General features: G+C 42.6%; 1 protein-coding gene across 2 annotated transcripts in view; it reads left to right on the forward strand.

Annotated features, from left to right (window-relative positions):
* Txnrd1 (thioredoxin reductase 1) overlaps positions 1–22,305 on the forward strand; it is a 59,330-nt gene extending 37,025 nt beyond the window's left edge. For both annotated transcript variants that reach the window (XM_076855044.2, XM_076855043.2), the window contains exons 11-14: positions 1,005–1,112; positions 3,859–3,954; positions 8,019–8,153; positions 20,163–22,305. In XM_076855044.2, the coding sequence (XP_076711159.2) occupies positions 1,005–1,112; positions 3,859–3,954; positions 8,019–8,153; positions 20,163–20,225 (402 nt within the window). In that variant the 3' untranslated portion in view covers positions 20,226–22,305. The remainder of the gene's footprint in view (positions 1–1,004; positions 1,113–3,858; positions 3,955–8,018; positions 8,154–20,162) is intronic.
* The last annotated feature ends 1,138 nt before the right edge of the window (positions 22,306–23,443 follow it).

The following is a 23,443-nucleotide window of genomic DNA, read 5'->3' on the forward strand; positions in this document are numbered from 1 at the left end:
CTTTATGTGGTGCTGAGGATCGAACCCAGTGCCTCATGCATGCCAGGCAAGCACACTACCACTTGAGCCACATCCCGAGTCCTCTTTAGCATTTTGTAATTTTGATTGTAGAGGTCTTTCACCTCTTTCGTTAAATTGATTCCCAGGTATTTTGTTTATTTTTTTGTGACTATTGTAAAATGGGTAGTTTTCCTAGTTTCTCTTTCAGAGGATTTGTCATTGATGTACAGAAATGCTTTTGGTTTATGGGTGTTGATTTTATTTCCTGCTACTTGGCTGAATTCATTTATTCTAGTTGTTTTCTGGTGGAATTTTTTGGGTCTTCTAGGTATACAATCATATCATCAGCAAATAGTGATAATTTGAATTCTTTTTCCTATCTGTATCCCTTTAATTTATTTTGTCTAATTGCTCTGGCTAGAGTTTCAAGAACTGTATTAAATAGGAGTGATGAAAGAGGGCATCCCTGTCTTATTCCATTTTTTAGAAGGAATGCTTTCAGGTTTTCTTCATATAGAATAATGTTGGCCTGGGGCTTAGCATAGATAGCTTTTATACTGTTGAGGTATGTTCCTGTTATCCCTAGTTTTTCCTAGTGTTTTGAACATGAAGGGATGCTGTATTTGTCAAATGCTTTTTCTGCGTCTATTGAAATGATCATATCATTCTTATTTTTAAGTCTGTTGATGTGATGAATTACATTTATAGATTTCCATATGTTGATCCAACCTTGCATTCCTGGGATGAACCCCACTTGACCATGGTGCACTATCTTTTTGATATGATTTTGTGTTTGATTTGCCAGAATTTTATTGAGGATTTTTGTATCTGTGTTTATTAGAGACATTGGTCTGAAGTTTTCTTTGATGTGTCTTTGTCTGGTTTTGGAATCAGGGTGTTATTTGCCTCATAGAATGAGTTTGGAAGTGTACTTTTGAATCATTTTTAAGAATACCTGTTTTAGGATTTGCCTATCATAATTCTCTTCCCTCATTTTGAAACAGTGTGACTATGAAAATGTTCCAACAACCGTATTTACTCCTTTGGAATATGGTGCTTGCGGCCTTTCAGAAGAGAAGGCTGTAGAGAAATTTGGGGAGGAGAACATTGAGGTAAGCGCTTCTTTTTTTCTTTATCTTGGACTAAGCTATACTACTTTTTTTCATCAAAATTTTAAAGTAATTTCAAGTACACACAAAAGTTTAAAAATAATGCAAAGAACTTCCTTATAGCCATTGTCTAGACTCAATTATTATTATATTTTGTTCATTTATTTTATAAACTTTCATATTCTCTTGCTCTTTGTGTATATGTATTATTTCCTCTGAGCCATTTCGGAGTAAATTGAATGCTACTTTTTATCCTTTGATATTTCAGTGTATTTGTAATGAACAAGGGTGAACCACATTTATTTATTTTTAATTACTGAAATATGAGAAATACAGCAAAGTGAAAACAAAAAAAAGTTTTCTTGCTTTGACCTATGTAATGATTGCTATTTTAGCATTACTGTCTGATCTATATTAACTGCAGCACTCACCTTTTATCATGTAGTAAAGACATTGTATATTAAATATAAATTTTTAAAAAATATTTTTTAGTTGCCAATGGATTTTTCACTTTATTTGTTTGGTTATATGTGGTGCTGAGGATCGAACCCAGGGCCTCACACATGCCAGACAAGGGCTTTACCACTGAGCCACAACCCCAGTCCCTGTATATGACTTTTTAATATACACAAATAATACTACTTAAAAGGACTGCAGCATGCATTTAAATCACAGGGGAAAATCTTTCCAGTAAAACATTCTAAAAGCACAGATTTGTGAATAAAAGTCAACCTTATGATATAAAACCCTCTTTTTTTTCTTAAATACTTTTAAAGATGTTGATGGATCTTTATTTTATTCATTTATTTATATAATGTGGTACTGAGAATTGAACCTAGAGCCCCACGTATGTGAGGCAAGCACTCTACCACTGAGCCACAACCCCAGCCCATAAAAGCTTCTTTTAACTACCTGACAATCTTTTATTTTATGCATGGATAGTAGCATGTAATATCTTGGTTTATTAGGAACACATTATTAACATTTTTTTCTGATTTTAAAAATAGTATAACTTCATTTATAGAAAGTTTGAAACAGCAAAAAGACTATATTTTAATTCATGAAGAAATGAATGCTATTAATATTTTTGCATATTTCCATCTAGACTATAAATATTTATACAGATTGAATATCCCTAATTTGAAATGGTTGGGACCAGATTTTTTTTTCTTTTGCACATATATAATGAGATGTGGCTGGGATTGGACCCAAGAAATATGAAATCCACTTGTTTCAATTTATACACATAGTTGAAGGTGTGGAATATTTTCCTCTTGAGCATCCTATCAGCACTCACATCCTCCGATTTTAGAGCATTTCAAATTTTAGATGAAGATTAGGGATGCTCAACCTCTATTGCGTGTATGTGTGTATATATGTATTAATTTTGTGTGGGTGGGCGCATGTTAAGTTTTTCAAAGTATGATTAACTGTTTTCTGTAATATAATAATAATAATATATATCATGGACATTTTTGTCTGTCCTTCAATTTTCTAAAAATACCATTTTTAGAAATGTGTAATAATTTGAATTTTTAAGAGATGTCATACTTTAATTCGTGAAGTTCCTTTTGTTTAGGTTGTTATAGTTTTCACAACTATAGATTAATGAATATCTTTATAATTCATTGTTTATTGTTCTTTTTTTTTAAGGATAGATTACCTATCAAAGATATTTAAATTTTGAGGTTCTTAATAAATATTTTTATTTCTTCATAGACTTTTATGAAGAAAAACAAATATTTTTGTGTCAAAAGTAAGATGTTTGAGTTGAAATTTTGAAAAATATAAGGAAAATAGGAAATTCATCATAGATTGTCTGTAACATAGCAATTGTTAGCAGTTTGGGGTAATGTTCTTAATCTTTTCCCTTCGTAATTGTTGTGATACTGTACATTTAATTTTGCAACCTACATTTATTTAAAAAAATTAATCATGTCATCATAACCAATGTGCTTTTACAAGGATCACTAACTGTGTGTTTTGAACTGAGGCCTTAACAGTTGCAGGAGAAAAATCTATCTTTGAGTTATCTGTGAGTTAATCTCAGCGAGTATATCTATCCTCCCTGCACCCTCAGGTGCTGTTAGTGATAATGCCATAAGAGGAAATGTCTTTTGGAAATATAAACAAGGGATCTAGATGATTGTGATGATTATTTCTGGCTCCTTATTTGTTTCTTGTCCAAAGTTGTCATTCTTATGAGGTAAACAAACGATGTTGAGTTTTTTTGAGTTAGTTTGAGTTAGTTTTTAAAAAATTAATTAATTGATTGATTTTAATCAGGTATATTGGTTAGTTTTTAATATAGGACAGTAGTTACATGACTTCTTCCATTTCCTATTTTCTTTATTTTAATTTATTTTTGTTTTTAGTTTAATTTATTTTGTTTATCTAGTTTTTTTTTTTTTTTGTGTGTGTGTTGCTGGGGATCGAACCCAGTGCCTTGCACATGCTAGGCAAGCACTCTACCACTGAGCCACAACGCCAGCCCATCATTTCCTATTTTTCTTTGTTACTATTACTTAAGGTTTACTTTGAGGTTGGATTATTATTAAGGGATGAATTTATTTCAAAAAATCCCTGAGTAGGGTGTATCAAGTCATTTGCTTTATACCATCTCCTGTGAATTCGTGGATTTTATCATTTAATTAAACTCTTAATTATTAAAGAGCTTTTTCTTTCACCAGATCTGAAGTCTGCAAACTTGCTACTTAAGAAAGTTTAAATTGTGCCTATATCCTTTTAGGTTTACCATAGTTTCTTTTGGCCACTGGAATGGACAGTTCCATCAAGAGATAACAACAAATGTTATGCAAAAATAGTCTGTAATCTGAAAGACAATGTAAGTACAATTCTGAATCCTTCTAATAATCTCATTTAGCTTTTAATATATGGTTGATTTTTTTAAGTCTCTATATATATTTTAGTTGTAAATGGACACAATAACTATTCTTATCTGGTGCTGAGGATTGAACTCAGTGCCTCAAACATGCTAAGTGAGAGTTCTATCACTGAGCCACAACACCAGCCCATATAGCTCTATTTTTATTACTGGGAAACTGAGATTTTACTGCTTGGCACCTCTAAAATTCAGGAGACAAAGGTTGATGAAGAAAAACAAGTTTATTCAAAGCTTGAGGAAGATAGAGGAGACCTTTTTGTCTTAAGTTTCCATCTTTGTGGAGCTCAGAGAAACAGGTTTTATAAGAGGGGAAGGTGATACACTGAGACAACAGGCAGGAACTGTACATGCGGAGACTTAACTAGGCTGTGCTAACCCAGGATGTTACAATTCATTTCCCTGTCACCTGGCCCAAGTCAGGGGGTTCTCAGTTTGCACTCTCAGCAGGAGATGCAGAAGAGCAGCTATGAAAAAGTTGCTTTTACTTTTAAAGTTGCTGTGCTTGATTTTGACCACATGCTGTGTAGGGCACTACTCTAGTGTCTCACCTGCAGTCCCCCAGCTGTGTGCTCACCCTCCACTGGCAGAGGCCTTGGCTCCACTGCCTGCATTCCCCGTCATTCCCCTCGGCTGCACTGGTGCAGGGCCCTATACATAAGTAGCAGGCAATCAGTTCAGGGCAGGAAGGAGCCCAAGGAACAACTTCTGTGTTTGTGTTTATAAGTGAGTAGCAATGAAGTCACTGACTATCTAGAAATAATGAACAAAAAAGAATAGAAATAATGCAGATTTGAGCCCCAGCAGCTGGCACCAGAGAAACCTGCCTTGGGAAGAGCCCTTAACTGAGGTCCGATTCGAGCTCTGCCTGGAGCCTCTGGTAGCTAAGCCTGTTGGCATACTCCCAGGCCTCGAAGAGTTTGTGTCTTTACAGAATGAGGGACTGAAAGCATCAGTGTTCTTCAAACTCTTGACTGCTGCCACACAGTAAGAAATGTATTTTACATGATAAACCAGGACACGTGTATGTTCATACACATACTCTTTTAAGTATTGTACTAAATCATAGAAAATGGATAATTTTAACTTACCTGGCACATTGCCTTTAAACAAAATTCCCTCAGTAAAAATATAAATAATGCTGAAGAATCTATTCATTAAAAAGCCTAATAAGCTCTATTTTTAATCTTGAGTTTTGAATAGATTTAAACCATGTGTCTTATATAGAAACTACTGCTCCAGACAGGGACATAATTGCAGATTTTTTTTTTTTTTTTTTAAAGAGAGAGTGAGAGAGAGAGGGGGGGAGAGAGAGAGAATCTCTTTCAATATTTATTTTTCAGTTTTTTTTGGCGGACACAACATCTTTGTATGTGGTGCTGAGGATCGAACCCGGGCCGCACGCATGCCAGGCGAGTGCACTACTGCTTGAGCCACATCCCCAGCCCCAGATTTTTTTTAATATGTATTTTTTAGTTGTAGTTGGACACAATACCTTTATCTTAGTTACTTATTTTCATGTGGTGCTGAGGATCGAACCCAGGGCCTCACTTGTGCTGTGCAAGCACTGCTGAGCTACAAGCCCAGCCCACAATTACAGATTTTTTGTTCTTTCTTTATTTTTTTGCAGAACCTAACCTAGAGTTTTAGGAGATACTTCTTAGATTCTCCACAAAAGAGGTCATCATTGAGGCATTTAATAAAAAAAATATTAGAATAATCCATAATGAATATGCCGTTGGCATAAAAATGATTGTATGTAGTTTTCTTTTTTAGACATTTTATTAAAAGTTTGTTTATGTGTGCATACATTAGATATCCATTCTATTGCAGAGAAAAGATATGGAAAAAACATGAGGTATTCTTCTTGGCAATGTCACCTCTCTTGGGTGAGCGAGACTTCAGTTGCATGGAGCAACATCAAGTTTCCTTCATGCCAAGCAAATCCATTTTAATTATGTGCAGTTGTTTTTTCCCCCTATTGTTATTTATTCTGGTAGCTTGCTTGTGTAATATGAAAAATAAGTTTCACTGCCAATAAACCTTCCTTACCTAAAGCAATTGAGGTCATAATATTTTCATGGACAAAGATAGTAACAAAGAAGATCTATGTTGTTGCTCTTCTGTCATGAGCAAGCTGATGCAAAAGCATGCTTCTAGAACTTCTGACTGTCCTTGGGGCATGCTTTACTCATAAAGTCAGTCATCTGACTTTAGTGTCTAAATGTCCTTGATTTTTTTTTTTAATGTATCACTTTTTTTTATTGATTTTATCATTTTTTAAAATACAATCATTTTTTAAAATACAACTGGAATGTATTACAATTCTTATTACACATATAGAGCACAATTTTTCGTATCTCTGTATATGAAGTATGTTCATGCCATGTCCTTGATTTTTAAATCTGCTAGTTTTTACGTATTTTAACATAGAATATGTATAAATATATGTAAAGACAGGGAAAGTGCCCACAGTTCAGAATCATTGAACATTTTTGCAGTATTTGCCATAATAACAGGTATTGTTTATAAATAGCGTAGATTTATTGAACACTTAACTGTATCAGATACTAAAAGATCTGCATTAATGGGTATTAATTTATTAATATGTTTAATAAGTATTAGCTTTTTAATCCTTATATAATCCTATGGCGTATGCGCTGTTATTTCCTTCATTTTCTACTAGAGGAAACTGAAGCACATAAAATTTAAGTATTTATCTCATTAATAACAGAGTTGGAATTTAATTCCAGGCAAGGTAGAGTCCCTTTTAAGCCATCTCCTCTTCCTGTAGTCTTTTCAAAACTCCCCCAGAGGCACAACTCTGAAGTCAGAGGGTCTCTCCTTGTTGGTTCATAATGTTATGTTTTTATAAATGTCACACAGTGTTTTGTGGTTTTAGAATGTTATCTTCAGTAAATACAACCTGGTGCATTGTTCATTTTTTTTTTTAATGTTTTTTTTAGTTGTATGTGGACACATTGCCTTCATTTTATTTTTATGTGGTGCTGAGGATCGAACCCAGTGCTTCACATGTGCCAAGCGAGACTCTACCACTGAGCTACAATTTTGGCCTGCACCTTGTTTTTTAAATTTATCTTTATTTTTTGAAATCTTCCCATGTTATTACATGTAAATCTAGTGTATTTTAAGTTTTTTTTAATAACTCACAACACAGATCTTCTTTATTCAACTTTGAACTCCTGATTGTCCAACACAGAATGTGTCATAGTACTTTGGCACTAAAGTGACCTTTCTGATTGTTGCCAGAGACTGGCTGAATAGTTCAGCACCCAGTTGAATGGCTTCAAGTGTTGTGAGGAAATGGGACTAGGTAGTTTAGCTTATTCAGGGTTGGCTCTTGAAAAACTGAGTACAGCAGTAGAATGCACCAGGTTTCTCTGCTCTTGGCAGAGGTAGCCTGAGTTTAGGATTTAGAATTTATCCAAAGTAATTCCCAAACAGGTAGCTCAGAGTTGCTAGACCTTTTCCTTTTGCTTTCAAAAGTATTTTCATACTGGAAGGGTCTTTCAGTATCTAATTGCTCTTTCTACTTTTTAAAACCTTAAATGATTTTTTTTTTTTTTTTTAGTTTAAGTGACTGTTCTTGAGCCTCATGGTTACCAGAGATAGTTTATGTGACACTGAGAAACCAAATAGGGAACACGGGGTCCCCACCGCCTGTGTAACATCCTCTAAGTGTTCAGTGGTTCAGGAACTGCAGATGTCTTTGCTTTTTAGTTTCCATCCTCCTCCTCAGGTCCTTGTCAGGCCGTCTTTTCTCTTCTTCCTGCTCAACATGCACATCATGCTCCCCTTGGCGGCCCACACGAGGGAGTCTTGTTCCTAATCAGTTTGTAGTGCCCAACTTCAGCATGAGTCTGTGGCCGTTTCTGACATGGGGTTTTTAGACTAGGCCAGGGAAGTATTCAAGGCCAGATAGGAAAGGAAGGGGATAAAAATTAGCATGCTTTTTTTACTTTATTTATTTATTTTTTTTATCTTAGGAACGTGTTGTGGGCTTTCATGTGCTGGGCCCAAATGCTGGAGAAGTCACGCAGGGCTTTGCAGCTGCGCTCAAGTGTGGACTGACCAAGAGGCAGCTGGACAGCACGATTGGAATCCACCCCGTCTGTGCAGAGGTGGGTCAAGTACACTCTGAGCTGTTTAGAAGTGTACATCGTTGCCAGCGTGAGGAGCAGGCCTGGGACTCTGAACATTGCTGTTCTCTGCTGCACCTGACCTACTTCTATATCTCCTGACCTTTGATAATGTTTGAGAGTACCTCAAAAGAAGGCCTTTCTCTCAAAATAATTTTTTTTCAGATATTTATTACCAAACTGGAAATGTCTGTCATGCCTTTCAGTGTAAAAATTTTAAGAGAACAGCTGATAAATATGGGCTTTTAAGCACTTACTTATAAAATCTCCTTAGTTTTTTTCATGGCAATCAGTTAATAATGCCATTCAAACTCCAAAGACCCTCTATCTTAGTGATCTGGGGTTACTTCAAGGCTAAACTAATATTGTCTATGCCTTTTGCTTTTGTTTTCAAAACAATGAGATTAGAAAGTGATGGAACTAGAAATTGACCACCTAGGCCTCTGGGTGTCAGTGTTTCTTCACTGTAAGTGAGTGATCATCCACGAGTTGAATATAGTGAGTGATACTTCACAGGAACTGGCTGGGAGGTGGCAATGTAGCTCTGGAGTTTAAAATCGCAGCTGTTGTCTGTATACCCTAGCCAGTGGTATCCAGGGTGTGAATTGTGTGTACAAACATACACAATGGTGTGTGTGTGTGCATTAGTACCAGATTTCATTCAGCAGCTGGAGGACTGGCCGGTTTCCATTCCTGATTGTACTCGCACAGCTGAACTTTTTGCTGAGTATGTGAAATGTCAGTTTTCAGACATGGAAAAGTATCTTGGCTTCGCCTTCCAGTTGGGAATGGTGTCCTACTCTAGATTAATAAGCACTTGGCTTGATTGGAAACAAAATATTAACATATTTAGAGATTAGGACATGATTTGTAGAAAGCTGTTATTGCTACAAAGAAAAAAAAACCCTAAGCTTTCAAAAAACATAAAAACGGAAGAGTCTGGATTAATGCTCTGTAAGAATGTGTGATATATCTTTTATTCAGTGTTGACTCAGAGTAGGCACATGGGGAAGGAACCAGTTAACTTTGCATTTTTGAGTGCACGCTAGTTTCCTAAGGCTATTGTGACACAGTGCAACTAACTGGTTGCTTGAAACAACTGACACTTACACGATCACAGTTTGGGAGACTGGAAATCTTGAATCAAGGTGTCAGCAGGTCTGTGCTCCCTCTAAAGCATCTAGGGAACAATCAGATCCTTCCTTGCTTCTGTTAGCTTCCAGGAGTTGGCTTGGCGTTACTTGGCTTGCAGGTGCATTACTTTAGTCTCTGCCTCCAACTCTGCGTGGCCTTATCTCTTTGTGCCGTGTCTCAATTTCTTTCCTCTTACAAGGACACAGTCATTGAATTAAGGCTACCCTAATCCAAAATGGCCTCACGTTATATTGCCAAGACCCTGGTGTTTTTGTTTTGTTTTCTGTTTGTTTGGTAGATTGAACACAGGGACACTTGACCTCTGAGCCACATTCCCAGCCCTGTGTTGTATTTTATTTGGAGACAAGGTCTCATTGAGTTGCTTAGCACCTTACTTTTTGCTGAGGCTGGCTTTGAACTTGTGATCCTCCTGCCTCAGCCTCCCAAGCTTCTGGGATTACAGGCATGTGCCGCCGTGCCTGGCAAGACCCTGTTTTTAAATAAGGTTACATTCACTGGTACAGGGGTGATCTCATATCTTTTAGAGGACAAAATTTAACCTGAAACTGTGAGGAAATCTAAAAATTAGTTGCCAGTCCAAGATCGTTGTGAGTTGCAACATTCATCCCCAGTATGGATGAATGAAGAGATTTCCCAGCTTGCATATAAGAGTGTCTGATTCCTGTTTGAATTCAGCTCCCAGTGGGCTGGTTGAAGGGCTGCTGGCACTGGACTTGACTGCCTTCTTGTGTTGTTCTTGACCTGCAGCAGCATGCACAGTATCATCTGGCAGTTGACTGCCAGCCAGGAGAAAGACTCAGTGAAGAGGCAGGAGGTCAGCCAAAGGCCTGTCCTTCTTGGTACCCAGCACATTTGCCGCTGGACACCTCCATCTGTCAGTGCTCTCAAGACTTTGAAGCCCGAAGGCTGAATGTTCTGATACTCTGCTAGCACTTGGATTTATTTTTTCCAAGTTCATGACTGATTGATAAGATAAAAAATGTTGGGTGATACTCACTCTGTGCACCTTTGTGTGAAGCCACATGTGGAGCACCCTGTTGGCTCTGGGAACTGTCAGGGATTTGTGACGAGCTTAAGAGCAGGTGAGGCATGAGAGTGAAGTTTCCATTGTAATCTACAGTAAGGCTCCAGGATCAGGGTGAACAATGCAGGGCACCCGAGTGGGCCATCTGCTTTCCACTCACAACACTTCTAACACAAGATGTTTGTGAGTGGGGTGGGGTAGGGTTTCTCACACCAAAGGCCAGTTCTCCAGACAACAGCTGGATCCTACAGTGTAATTCAGTTTGAGGCTAACTACCTGGAATTGGCATCAGGCCCCACAAGTTAAGGACTTTGTTTCACAAGACTGTCCCAACTTCAGATGCCAGTCTCAAGTCTAGGCTTCTGGTGTTTCTGACTGTCCAGCTTTCCAGTCTCAGGGGTTCCCATGATCCTCTCCTAATAAATTGCTAGGCTCAAGGGACCCAGGAAGACAATTAACTTAACATTACTGGTTTATTATAAGGGATGTAACTTAGGAAGAGCCACATGGAAGAGTGGTGTAAGCAAGGCAGGCTGGGGGAATGTGGAGCTTCCTGCCCTCTTTGAATGTGCCACCACCTGGCACCTTATGTTCAACCTGGAAGGTCTCCAGTCCTTTTGGGCTACTGTGGACAGTGGGCTGGAAGAGGCCCATGTAGTAGCCAATCCAGTTAAGTACTGTTAAAGGGGCAGATGAGAAAGGAGCCTGGCCAGACTAGGGAGGTGGCCGAGGGCATTGAACGGCTCTGGTGTGCTGGGATTGGGTGGACAGCACCGCCAGCTAGTTGGAAATGTGACGAGGGAGGAGCTGAGAGGGACTTAGGTTGGTGTCTTGAAGTAGCAAGAGTGGGCTTTGGGGGTAACCACTATGGCACCGGCGCCTGTGAGGGTGCCCCAGGCACACACTGTGTTCTCCGTGTGTCCTTTGGCCTTTCACGAGATGGGGAGGGTGCCAGCTCTGCCTGACAGACAAGAAAACTAAAGACAGGACCTTACCCGTGGTCACCTTGCCCAGCAGTGGCACAGCTGGGATCCCACCCAGGCGGTCTCAGCTCCAGGCCCCATGCTGAGCAGTGATAGTCTGCCTCCCTGGACTGTCCTGAAGTGTTTGTTTGACACTGAATTGAAAAACTAGAATGATTTCTTGGTGGCCACATGAGCATACTGTCAGGACACAGACCTGAGTTGTGGTCCCACTCAGCAAATTCTTCTCTTTAAGACCTGGCCGCGTCTCTCAGCTTTTATTAGCTTCCACATGAAGTAAAATAGAGACTGATTTACAGAGTTTGCTTTAAGCCCTGTGGGCCAGGTGTCCAGGAGAGTCCTGGCATTTGGCCATGGCTGTAGCTGCATCTGTGAGGTGTTTCTTTCCCAGGGAACTTCACTGTGGGCGGTGGGGCTTGACTGAGAGGCCGCACAGCGTTGGTGTGGAAGGTGGGAGGACTGCTGTTTTGAAGAAGCTCCTGGTGGTGTGTTCCTTTTTCACCCTTGGCTGTGAATTCTACTTGCTTAGAAATTAGAATTTGAAAAACCAAGCTTTTAGATCCTAACTTTGGAAATCTTTTTTAAAGCTTCTTGATCTAGGGAAATGAATTTGATAGTTAGCTGATTCTTAGGGACTTTTTCTCTGTTAAATGCAGGATTCCAATTCGGGTAGTAACTGGATGGAGTCCAGGCGTGTCTGGGTGGGGAATGCCGCTCTGGGTGCTACTGTCCACATAAGAAGGTGAAATGAAGAGGAAAGGCTTAGAAACTTAAAGAGCAGTTAGACAGTGTCTGATCTAATCAGAAGAAGTTGGGGGTTTGATTTTATATACCTTGTAAAATTTCATTTTCCTAGTAAGTTTTTATTGAATTTCACAAATGTTAGTTCATTGATGTAGTAGGAGTGCTACCTTTAAGAATTAAGAACTTGTCCTGAGCCAACTCGTCCTGAGCACTGTTCAGAATAGGCACAGCCCTCAGGCCAGCTTGGCAGCTTGGTATTGAACGAACTCCTCCCTGCCACTCTGATGACTCACCTGGGGAACTGGAGTGCCTTTGGCTCTGAGGAGTACTTACTTTCGGAAGTTGGCACATCCCTCAGTTGAGACTTCGCTCTTAGAGAAAGATAATTTCCACAAGGCCATCTGCCCACGGTTCTCTTGGGATGGAGGAGGAAGGAGGTGGAGAAGCTCCTTGTTTCCACTGGAGTCTTTCTGGAGGAAGAGTCTGTGCCTGCAGTGGCTCTGCCAGAGCATGAATCTGGGGACAGCAGGGCGGGGGTGATTTATTCTGGACTTTAAGCAGCAATCCTTGAATAGGAAACTGATTCCTTGTAATTTTAAGTGGTAATTCAGCTAATAAAGTTTCCCTCACGGGAGACAGCAGCTCAGGAGGAAGAGTTTTTAAAAGACTCTTTTGAAATGTCTTAAAGTGAATTTTAGTGCTGAACATCAAAAGTTCTAGGGTTTTAATAGCTTGATCCCTTTGTACAAGAGGGGGCCTCCTGGGGAGCCTTCTGAGGCCTTGGGAGTATGGGCTCAGCGTCCAGCAGCACTTGACCTGTGAGGCTCCTGCGTGTGGGGAGGCTGCTGCTGCTTGTTTTTTTTTTGTTTTTTTTTTTAAGGAAAATTTTAAAAGACCGAATCTTTTCATTTAGAGGGATCAATGATGACAGCTTGGCTTCCATCTTAATGTAAGTGTATCATCAGAAAGAAAAATAAATATAGCTCTTTTGTCATCTGCTCCCATTTTCTGATGGGTTTAGTTTTGTTTGCAAATCTATTTTTATTTCTAAATCAATTCCTGAAAAATAGAACATTAGGTTGCAAATTCTCAAGTCTGAAATTTGTTTAAATGTATTCCCTTGCCCTTTGTAAAAATTGAAAAGAACACATTTTAGATCCTATTTTAAATTGTGCATAATGCGACCTTGCTAGCACAGCTATTTTCATTATCACGTATTGTCTCCTAGTCCTCATCCATAGTCACACTTGTTTTAAACAAAAGGATTCTATTGATTTTCAGAAGAGTCGCACTCCTTTACGGTGTCACTGGCATTCAGTGTAAGAGCACTGAAGAGAATGCTCCAGAATTCAGTCTGTTTTTTGTATGAAAGGGGAATAGCTGTTTAAGGATTTTTACGTACCTTTGCAAACAAGGGAGAGCCTTTTATTATAATATCATTATTTTGGATGCAAATTGTCCATATTTTCTTTAGGGTTCATATTGTAAGTATTTTAAGATAATAGCCTTAAATACTAAGGTCTGAATTTTTGGCAGTGCTGATGGTATATTAGTATATTGGAAGAAAAAAAAAGACTTTGTCTCTGCTCTAAAGCTAAAAGAAGCCAAGAGCATTTCTCAGTGCTGTTTTTCCTGTATATAAAAGTGTTAGCCTCTTTCAGAAGTGTCTTTGATGCCGATACCAGTTGTTCTGATGCCCTTAATTTCCTGTGCTGTTTCCTCTTTGTCCTGAAAACTTAAGAAACCAGTTGTTTTTCAGGAATTAGTAAAAGGGGCAGTTGGTCAAAAAGTTTGCCCAGGTGTGCCATCAAGAAGGCAGGCACTGGGCTGGGGCTGGGGCTCAGTGGTGGAGCACTTACCTGGCCCCTGCGAGGCACTGGGCTCGATCCTCAGCACCACAAAAACAAATAAATAAGTAAAATAAAGGTATTATGTCCATGTCCATCTACAACTAAAAAATATTAAAAACCAAAAGAACAGACAGTTGAAATAAACCAGCCCCCAAACGTCAAAGGCTGAGTGTTTTCTCTGATATGCAGAAGCTAATCCAAATGAAATGGGGAAGATTAAAAAAAAAAAAGGATGAAGATCAGTAGACAAAGGGGGACAAGAAGGAGGGACGGGGAGGGGGAGGCAGGGAGTGCACTTGACCTCGTGTTCCTGTGCACACACATGAACACACCGCATCCAGGAGACACTGAGGAAAACAAGCTGTAAGTAAAATACCAGAAAGATCAGTGGAGTAGAGGGAAGGAAATGGAGTGAGTGGGAGGGAGAGGAAGGGGAAGTACCAGGGACCGAATCAGGGCGAATTATGTTCCATGCTTCTATAATAATGTCAAAATAAGTTCTGTTATTATGTAGAACAAAAAAGAACCAATTAAAAAAAAAAAATAACACAGGCCTTTTCCCAAGGAAGCCATGGCCTTCAGTCTTGGGAAAGCCCACTTGGCAGGACAGACGAACCCTGCAGAGTCTGAACAGTGTTAATGTTATAGTTTAAATACGATTTGCGGGTCCCCCAAGGCCTCAAGTCTTGAAATTTAATCCTCATTGTGAGATATGAAGAGAGTGGAAACATGATCTGGCTTTGATCTTTAGAAATGAAACCTTGAAAAGTGATTAGAATTAGGAAAAAGTCAGCATGATCAAGCATCCACATTTGCATCCTGAGGACTTTTATAAGAAGAGGGCGCATGGCTGTGCACTCCTATAATCCCAGCAGCTCAGGAGGCCGAGGCGGGAGGATTGTGGGTTCAAAGCCAGCCTCAGCAACTTAGCACTGCCCTAAGCAACTTAGTGAGACCCTATCTCAAAATAAAAAATAAAGGGCTGGAGATATGGCTCAGTGCTTAAGTGCTTCTGGGTTCAATCCCTGGTGCCCAAAAAGTAAAAGGGGGATAGGTGGAGAGACTATGTAGACACATACACACATGCTCGTGTCTCTTGCCATATGATGCTCTGTGCCTTATTGGGACTCTTCTAGAACAAAGGCCATCACCAAATGTTAGCCCTTGAACCTCCAGAAGTTTGAGCTAAATAAACCTCTTTTCTTTATAAAGTTAGCATGCCTCAGGCATTTGATTATAGGAATGAATAACTAATATAGTTTCCCCTCTAGTTGAATTTTGCTTATGTGTTTTTTTCTCAAACCAGTTTGCTCAGTGAGATCAGAAAGATCTGGCTTGAAGTCTGAATTGTACTTCAAAACAAAATACATTTCTAAATTTGATTTGAGTGCAAAGCATTTTTAAATTTTCATGCCTGGGTACTATAGATATGAGCTTGAATGGTGAGTTCTTGTTTTTGCTTGTTAGATTGGTTTGTTCCCAGAAGCCAAGACAAATTTCTTTTTGGTACTCTGTGGCCATCATTGGTCAGGTGTGACTCAGGGCCAGGCTGATGGCGCAGTCTTCCTGATCCTTGTTGGCTCAGTGAAGGAGCCAGTGGCTACTCAGAAGTGATGTGTCCTTGGCTACAGCAGACCCCGGCCCCCACCTTGCCTTTCGACAGTGTGGGACTATAAATGGTGGAAGGCACTATATATCTATTTTGTGAACTAATGAAAATCAGATAGAAACATTTAATCAGAATTATAGGAATCTGAACCAGATGTCAGCATTAAGAGTTCAAATTTGACAGAAAAGAGGTAAAATAAATAAAATAGTTGATTACACATCAGCAGTAGTGGAGATAGAAGAATTAGGAATCTCAGATACATGATCTGAACTGCCAGGGGATGGTTTTGCCTGAGAGGAACCAGATCATGGCTTCCGTATTGGACATGTACCATCCAGGAAGAGGTGTTTGCTACGTCTCAGCTGAGAGGAGATGGCTGGAACTTGCAGATCATGTGCCCATCAGAGTGACCGAGCTTACTGCAAACACCCAATGGGAAGAGCTGAGCAGGGCCCAGGCACTGCCTCCTGGCTCTTTTCATGTCACACATACGTGGATGATGGTGACAGTTGTGTAGCACATTGGGGTGGACAGACCAGGCAGCTGGGATCTGCAGCCAGATAGCCAGAGGTTCTGACCACCTGAGTGCAGTGGGCCTTTCCACACACCTGGGCTTTGACTGAAAGTGGCTGCAAGAGGAGGACACAGAGGAGCGCTGTCATGGGAACAAGAGGAGGACTGGATGGTTAAAAGGTGTGTGAGGCCAACGGGAAACGCTGCCGTGCTGCAGAGGGACTGCATAAAGTGAGGCTCAGGAGTTGTCCCCTGCATTTGGCAGTGAAATGTGGGAGAGGGGGACTTGAGGGTGCAACCAGACTCCAAAGAAAGGGAGTGGCGGTAGAGACCAGGTGACAGCAGCTGAGATCGCTGAGAGGAGGGTGGAAACCTGCAGGTTGGAGGAGGGCTGTGGTGAGAAGGCGGCAGCTGAGCCCTTTTGAAAGCCCAGGAGAAGTGCTGGGAAAGAGGTGTCCTGAGCAAGTCATGCCATTAACGTAGACCAATATGCATAATCCCAGTGTCGGGATTAATGAGTAACAATAAGTAACAATAATTATAAGTAACAATAATAAGCCCACACTACTTTTCACCGGTGGCGGTCACCGAATACTTGTGGGTCACCTGGTAGTCATTAGCTGGGCAATCAGAGGTTCTTTTATCCCAATCTTAATTTCTGACACCTGTAACATTCAAGTCGAACACTTAACACAATTGCACGTGTAGGTTACAGAAAGGCTCAGAAAGGGTTACAGTGGCCACGGGGGTTCAGGAGGCTGAACTGAGCAAGGGAGAGCAGACATGAGGCAGAGTCGCTCCAGGTGGTCAGACAGGAGTAGGAACCACCAGAAGAACTTGTTTGGGCACAGAGCTGTCAGAGCACAGGAGCTTACTCTCGGACAAGGTCCAGACAGCAGCAGGTTCATAGTGTTAGCTTGAGGTGTCAGCTTTCGGGGGACACATGGTTGTTACCGGTGGGAGAAACTATAGTCTTCTAAAACCTGAGGGCAGAGATCAGAGGTTCACTGGCGATTTCCTTGGGCAAGGCTTGTCAGGAGTGACCAGGTGATGGGGTCAGGGTGCCACCATGTCGCATCATGGGGTACTCCTCCTCTTATGGGTCTTGAGTGAGGGGGTTGCCTCATTTGGTGGTCTGGTTGTTCAGTAAACTTGGGCCTGGTATTTCTGATGTGTTTGATATTCCCATGCATCCATGTGCTCCTGATTAATGTGGTAAGCTCACAGGGGGTCATCTTATTAGCCAGTTTATTTATCGGTTATGCCTTGTGGTTGTGCCAGGCAGATGGTGTTGTTTACTTGTCCAAACAAGGTGTGGTGCCATCCCACCTCAGCATTGAACTCAGAATGGAGTAGCTATGGCAGGCTACTGTTCTGCAAAATAGAGTAACAGAGGTTTGGGCTGCCGTGGTGTTAGACGTATCTAAGTGTCCCCAAAAGCTCACGTGTCAGACAATGCAGGCAGGTTCAGAGGTGAAGCGATTGGGTCACGAGAGTCTTATCCCAATCAGTGATTTAATACCCTCATGGGGGTAAACAGGGGTAACTAAAGGCAGGCAGGGTGTGGCTGGAGCAGAGCCGGTGGGCACTGGGGGTGTGGCATTGGTATGTATTTTGTATCTGTCAAGTGGGAAACTGCCCCCCCATTCCTGATGAGATGTCTTGAGCTGCTTGCCTCCTCCACACTCTCCACCATGATGCCTTGCTTCCCCTCGAGGCCTGAGGAGTGGAGCTGGCTGTCTGCACTGAGACCTCTGAAACCATGAGCCCCTAAATAAACTTTTCCTGCTTAAAATTGTTCTTGTCAGGTCTTCTGTCACAGCAGTGGGAAAGCTGGCTAAAACTGGCACGGCCTGCTCTCCGTAAGACTGTGTGGATAAGGGGGTCAAGACTCTGTGGATAAGGGGGTCGGGGCTGGTGATCACGCAGCAAGGCCACTTCTGGCTGCTGTGGTGAAGGGAGGAAGGAAGTGTCACCAGAAGGGGCACATTGCAGGCGGGTCTTGGCGGGAAGGGCATCGGCACCTCTTTGCTACGCCCTCTCTTTGTCTTAAAGGGGTTTTTGTAGTATAGCTCTGTGAGGGACAAAGTCACTCAAGTTTTATTTGTCTCAAAATGTCTTTTATTTGACTTTCTTCTTGGAAGGATATTGTTATTGACTTTGAAATTCTAGGTTGACATTTCCTCCCAGCTCTTTGAATCTGTTTTGGGCACCTGGGTTATATTGTCTTTCTTTGAAGAATGACAGATGGGTTTTCTTATGTTAGGCAGCTGTAATGGGAACCTGTTTTCAAGTTGTGGTCTAGAGCAACTTTTACTCCAGGGCTAGTAGTAAGTAGCCTTTCTCCTAAGGGGTGGCTTCCTGAGATCTCTGAGTGGCCCAGGGGCTCAGTGACCTTCTTGCCTGCAGGAAGACAACTGGAACCTCTACTAACCCCACGTGAGCTTGGGTGGCCGTGGGGTTACAGTTTCTGGGTGGCGGCGTTCCTGGCCATGTGGGTCCTATGTGCAGATTTCTGGAGGTGGGTGGCTCCCTTCTCTTGGGAACTGTGCCTCACAGCTTTCTGGCCACTGCATCCTCCCAGGATCTAGTCTGTCTTGTCTCTTCAAGCACTTGAGCTTCTGCTGTTCTTGCCCCCAACCCCCTTCCTTTTGCCAGGGTTAGGTTGGCTGCAGGTAGGAAGCCAAGCAGGTAGACAGGTTGGAGGTTTACCTTGTTCTTTCTTCAGGGATCACAGTCTGCCAACCATTGTCCAGTGTCTAAAATGTCAGTTGCATATAGTTTTGGGGTTGCTTAAGAGAGAGCGCTGATCTGGTACCAACACTCCATTAGACTAGGAATGAAAATCTATTTTTAGATGTTGAAGCATTATATTCTTAAAAATCTTGGCTGCAGGGAAATTTCCTACAGTTAGTGAAACTGCAGAAAGATGCTGTTGATGGTCTGCTGTGGCTTGATTTCTAGGCTGGGAACCTTCAGTGCGTTTCCTGCTCTGGTGTGCCACAGAAATCCCACTATATGAAACCACTTGGGGCTTCTGCTAAAAATGAGGTTCCTGAACCCTGCCCTGAGAAATCAGAATTTGTATAATTCTATGATTAGTATAATTAGAGTCAGTGTAATTTTCCCACGTTCCAGACAAAGTATGAGCAGAAGGATTCATTCGCTCACATTTGGGGACAGTAGTTCTGTGCAGGCAGTCATGAGCAGTAGCAGGTCAAAGTTGACTGCAGTCGTTAAGGCTCTAAGCCCACAACCACCCACTGTTTGCCAAGATCTGAAACAAAAGAGCTCATTGGTTATTGCATGGGACAGGTTAGTTGGTTTAAGCACCTCAGAAGTCCAGCCAAGTTGAAGTCACCTGCCCTCTGAGCTCTTTGTGCAAGGAGACTACCAAAATATCTCCACAGCATGTTGCAAAGAGCACAGTGGCCACCGCTTGGATGGCCAGGAGGAGTTTGGGGGGTGACTTATGATGTCTTTCCTATTTAAGTAACCGACTTAAATATGTAGGTTGCTTGTAGCATGCTACAGTAATTGAATTGAATTTCCATTTAGTGGAAAATAGAGTTAGAGCTATTTGTGATATGGGTGAGTTTCAGAAATACAGAGCCGAGAAAGTAGCAGAGTAGTATGTACAGTATCTTGCCACATGTGTGAGGTTTTTTTTTTTGTTGTTGTTTGTTTTTTAACTACAAAAGAAGTGCACAGGAGTGATGAGCATGGATTAGGGAAAGAGAAGAGGGCTGCGGTCCTCTGGGAGAGGCAGATGTGGGGCTGCCCAACAGCCTGGGCCCAGGGGTGCTGGTGATCATGTTCTTCACTCCTGTTCCTGGGCCCCAGCATTGGTGATGGGTTTCTTTCAGAGTTGAGGGCAGCTGGGTAGCGGATTTGTTTTCCTCACACTCGTGCTGCCAAAATTCCCCATTTGATGTAACCTGTGTTGTTTTCACCTGGGTTTTAACATGGATTCCCTTCTCCCCTCTAGAGAAGAGAGGTCACAGTGCTTCTCTGTTGCATTAAGTAGTCACGAGTCATTTCCAGTGCATGTGGTGTTACCTGTCAAGTCCCTTGCTCAGGGGTCTGAACACGGCTGTGTCTTTTCTCCTGCAGGTGTTCACAACGCTGTCGGTGACCAAGCGCTCTGGGGGCGACATCCTTCAGGCTGGCTGCTGAGGTTAAGCTCCCAGTGTGGACGCGCCTGCCAGGACTCCAAGCCACTGACTTGTTTCTTTGCCCAAATCCAAGGCAGTTTTCAGAAAGCTTCTTGGGCTCTTGGCACCTATTCATCAAGGTGCTGTGCTCACCATCACCCAAGGCCCTTGGACCTCAGGGGTAGGAGGCGGTGAGTGGAGGCAGGCAGCGTCACACTGGGGCCACCATCACAGACTCGAAACTAAACTGGCAGTGCATCGGAGTGATGCGTCCATGAAGTCACCAGCCTCAAGCCCGAGTGGTGGGCGGTGATGGAACAGCTGTCAGATGAGTTCAACGTTGCCTTTACTGCGTGGTTTTCTTACACATTCTCAGCTGTCTAGCATTGATTATATGTTTTTTTTCTCCATAGGGTTAATGATACTAGAGATGAAAAATATTAGATATCAGTTTTTGTCCAAAGCAAGCCCTGACTAGAATATCCAGTGTCCTGCTGCCTGAAAGGGATGAGCTGGCTTGCTTGGAAACTACATAGGTTTGTCCCATGGAAGAGAACGTCCCTATGACCAAGATGTGTCTGTCTGAATGCCAAACTGGCTTGTTTAGCTGTGTCTCCTTTAAACAAGTACAGCTGTGACCGCCCCTTCCCAGATTGGCTCTCATGGGCTACGTCACTGTTAAGTTCTGTGTAGGAAGAGGAACGGCCCACTTGAAGGAATGCTGCGCTGTGTGGAACTGGGTGGTGGTTCCCACCATGGTCGCACGCCCTGCAGAGAACAGTCACTGTCTTCCTTGCTTTTGCTTGTGTGTGTTGGTCTAAGTGAGCTGAGGTCATTTGCAAGAAAAAGGCTTCACTTGCTTAAAACTGTCTGGTGGGTTTAGCTTTTAGCTAAAAACACAAAACCCCACAGCTGTTTGTTGAGTGTGCGCATATCTGTCCCTTTGGAAGAACTACATTCACAGGAAAGTAGGTCTTTCCACACTTTGGATTTAAGTCTGTGATAATTGATTTTTTAAGGAAGGTGTTAATAACATAAGTTATTTAATTTTTGAACACAGGTGGATGTGAAGGATTTCATTTAAAAACCATGTGATTTTGATTTGTGTTGTGAACTGAACCTGGCGAGTCCTGGGAGCAGCCGACTCTGCTGCCAGCTCTGTGCTGCGGCTGAGCGGCACTTCTCCACGGTGGGCGGAGGGCGTGTGCTGGGGACATCAAGGCTCCTGCCGGCAGTTCTTGCAGCTCCCGTTGCATCCCCTCGGAGCCCTGCCTGTCCTTACCTGTAGCACTGAGTGGTTGCTTCATGCACATTTCTGGCCACCTCAGGGAACCCCTGTGTCTGCCTGGCATCTGGTCAGCAGAACACCGGGCCCTGGCCCTGCCTCGTGCCTCTGTATGAAGAAAATGGGGAGGCAGCAGGGGGAGGGGAGCCGAGGTGTGTGTTCAATTTTATTTATTTACATTTTTAAATCCCCCCAAGGCTGCCAACCTGAGATGAAGGAGCAGGCAGGTGAGGTGAGGGCACCTAATCATGTTGATTCTTCCAGGGGATCGGAGCGCTCCGCCCCACAAGGATACATTTCATAGACTTGTTTAGATTGAGTTCATGGCCCATGAGTACTGTGACTCACTGAATTCCACGTATTTTTGTTACAAATCTTCTGGGAAAAAAAAACCAAAACAATGTGAAACATTAAAAGGTGTTAATAACCCACTCCTCTTGTTGAGTGATTTTCTTGGGACTCTGGGGCACACCTCTCTGGCTCTGTGTTGAAGACAGTTAGAAACGAGCTGCTGAGCAGAAGCTCCGGCAAGGCCAGCCGTGAGCCGCAGTTCACCACTGGTGATGGCACTGGTGACTGCCAATTCCCGTGGTCCACTTGTCCCGATCTGACCCACCAGCCTTGGTCTTGAGGGAGTCGAAGCTGCCCCACCTGCCGAGGCCTGCTCTGCTATCCCAGTGCCTTGGACTCCAGGACTGTGACGCTTACTTGCCCCCCCTACGTAGTGCCAGGAGGTGGCGTGTGACCTTTGCCTCCTTTCTGGACTGAGCAGATACCTATTTTGGGCATAAGTAGACTCGTCACCATTCCCCAGCCCCTGGCAGTGCCCAGGCATGTAAGTATTCAATAAAGTTTACAAAGCTGTGGATTGTGTGCTCAGATCATTCACTCATATGCGTCAGTCAACTCCAGAAACCCCCATTTTATGCCAATGCTTAACAAATCTTTTCAAGGTGTGTTGTTTCCTTTCCACATGGGGTGTCACCACCACCCCAGCCCCCTACTGTACCGAGCCCCGTTTCCCTACCAGGTGGGAGTCTTCAGGGACCATTCCTGGGTTGTCATTTTCCACCTGCCACAGTGCTGTCTGCACTGCAGCCTCGTATGAGATGTTCCAACACCTGTCACTGCTGTGACCAAGACCTGATGACAACATTAGAGAAGGAAAAGTCTATTTGGTGCGCACGGTTTCAAAGAATCTGTCCCTAGACAGCCAACTCCATTTAATCCCCATCCGTGGGTTAATGCACTGATGAGGTTAATGCTCTCATAGCCCAACCATTTCACCTCTGAATTTTCTTGCATTATCATGAACTTTTGGGGGACACCTAACATCTAAACCAGAACTTCTAGCTGGTCTTCCCTCTGCCAGTTGACTTCTGATATACAGGATTTTGTGGCCCGGTCTTGCCTGCTTCAAGCCCCTGAGGTCTTGAGACACTAGGTCCATCATCCCTCATCAGATGCTGGATCTGTCCCTGCATGTCTGACCATACCCACTCTGTCCCGGATGCACTGTGCACTGCTGGCTTCTCCCAAGGGCCACCTGCTCTGAAAGCCTCCACCTCCATCCTCTGTTCCCAGTCACTTTGTCGTCTTGAGCACACTGAGTTTTCCTGTGGAGACATGAGTGTGTCTTCTCCACCAGAACCTGCTGAGGGTCTTCACCGCTGCCCCACGTCTACAAAGCCTGGCATTTGAGAGGTTGGTGTAATTGACTTGGCTGGTGGAGTCCTGCCACATGAATCAGGAGCCATCAGAGATGGCCATGCGGGATCCCCAAACATCTCTTTTGGACAGGAAATTGAAATGTTACTGAAAGCACAGAAACAGAAAAACGGTCTGCCTTACCAGTGACAGATGCAGAATAAAGGATGGGGGACACCGTTTCATATTGGTGGTTAATTTTATGTCCACTTGACTGGATCTGAAGTGTTGCCCAGGAAGCTGCTGAC

Source organism: Callospermophilus lateralis, chromosome 4 (assembly GCF_048772815.1).
Source record: "Callospermophilus lateralis isolate mCalLat2 chromosome 4, mCalLat2.hap1, whole genome shotgun sequence".
NCBI classification, from domain to species: Eukaryota; Metazoa; Chordata; class Mammalia; order Rodentia; family Sciuridae; genus Callospermophilus; species Callospermophilus lateralis.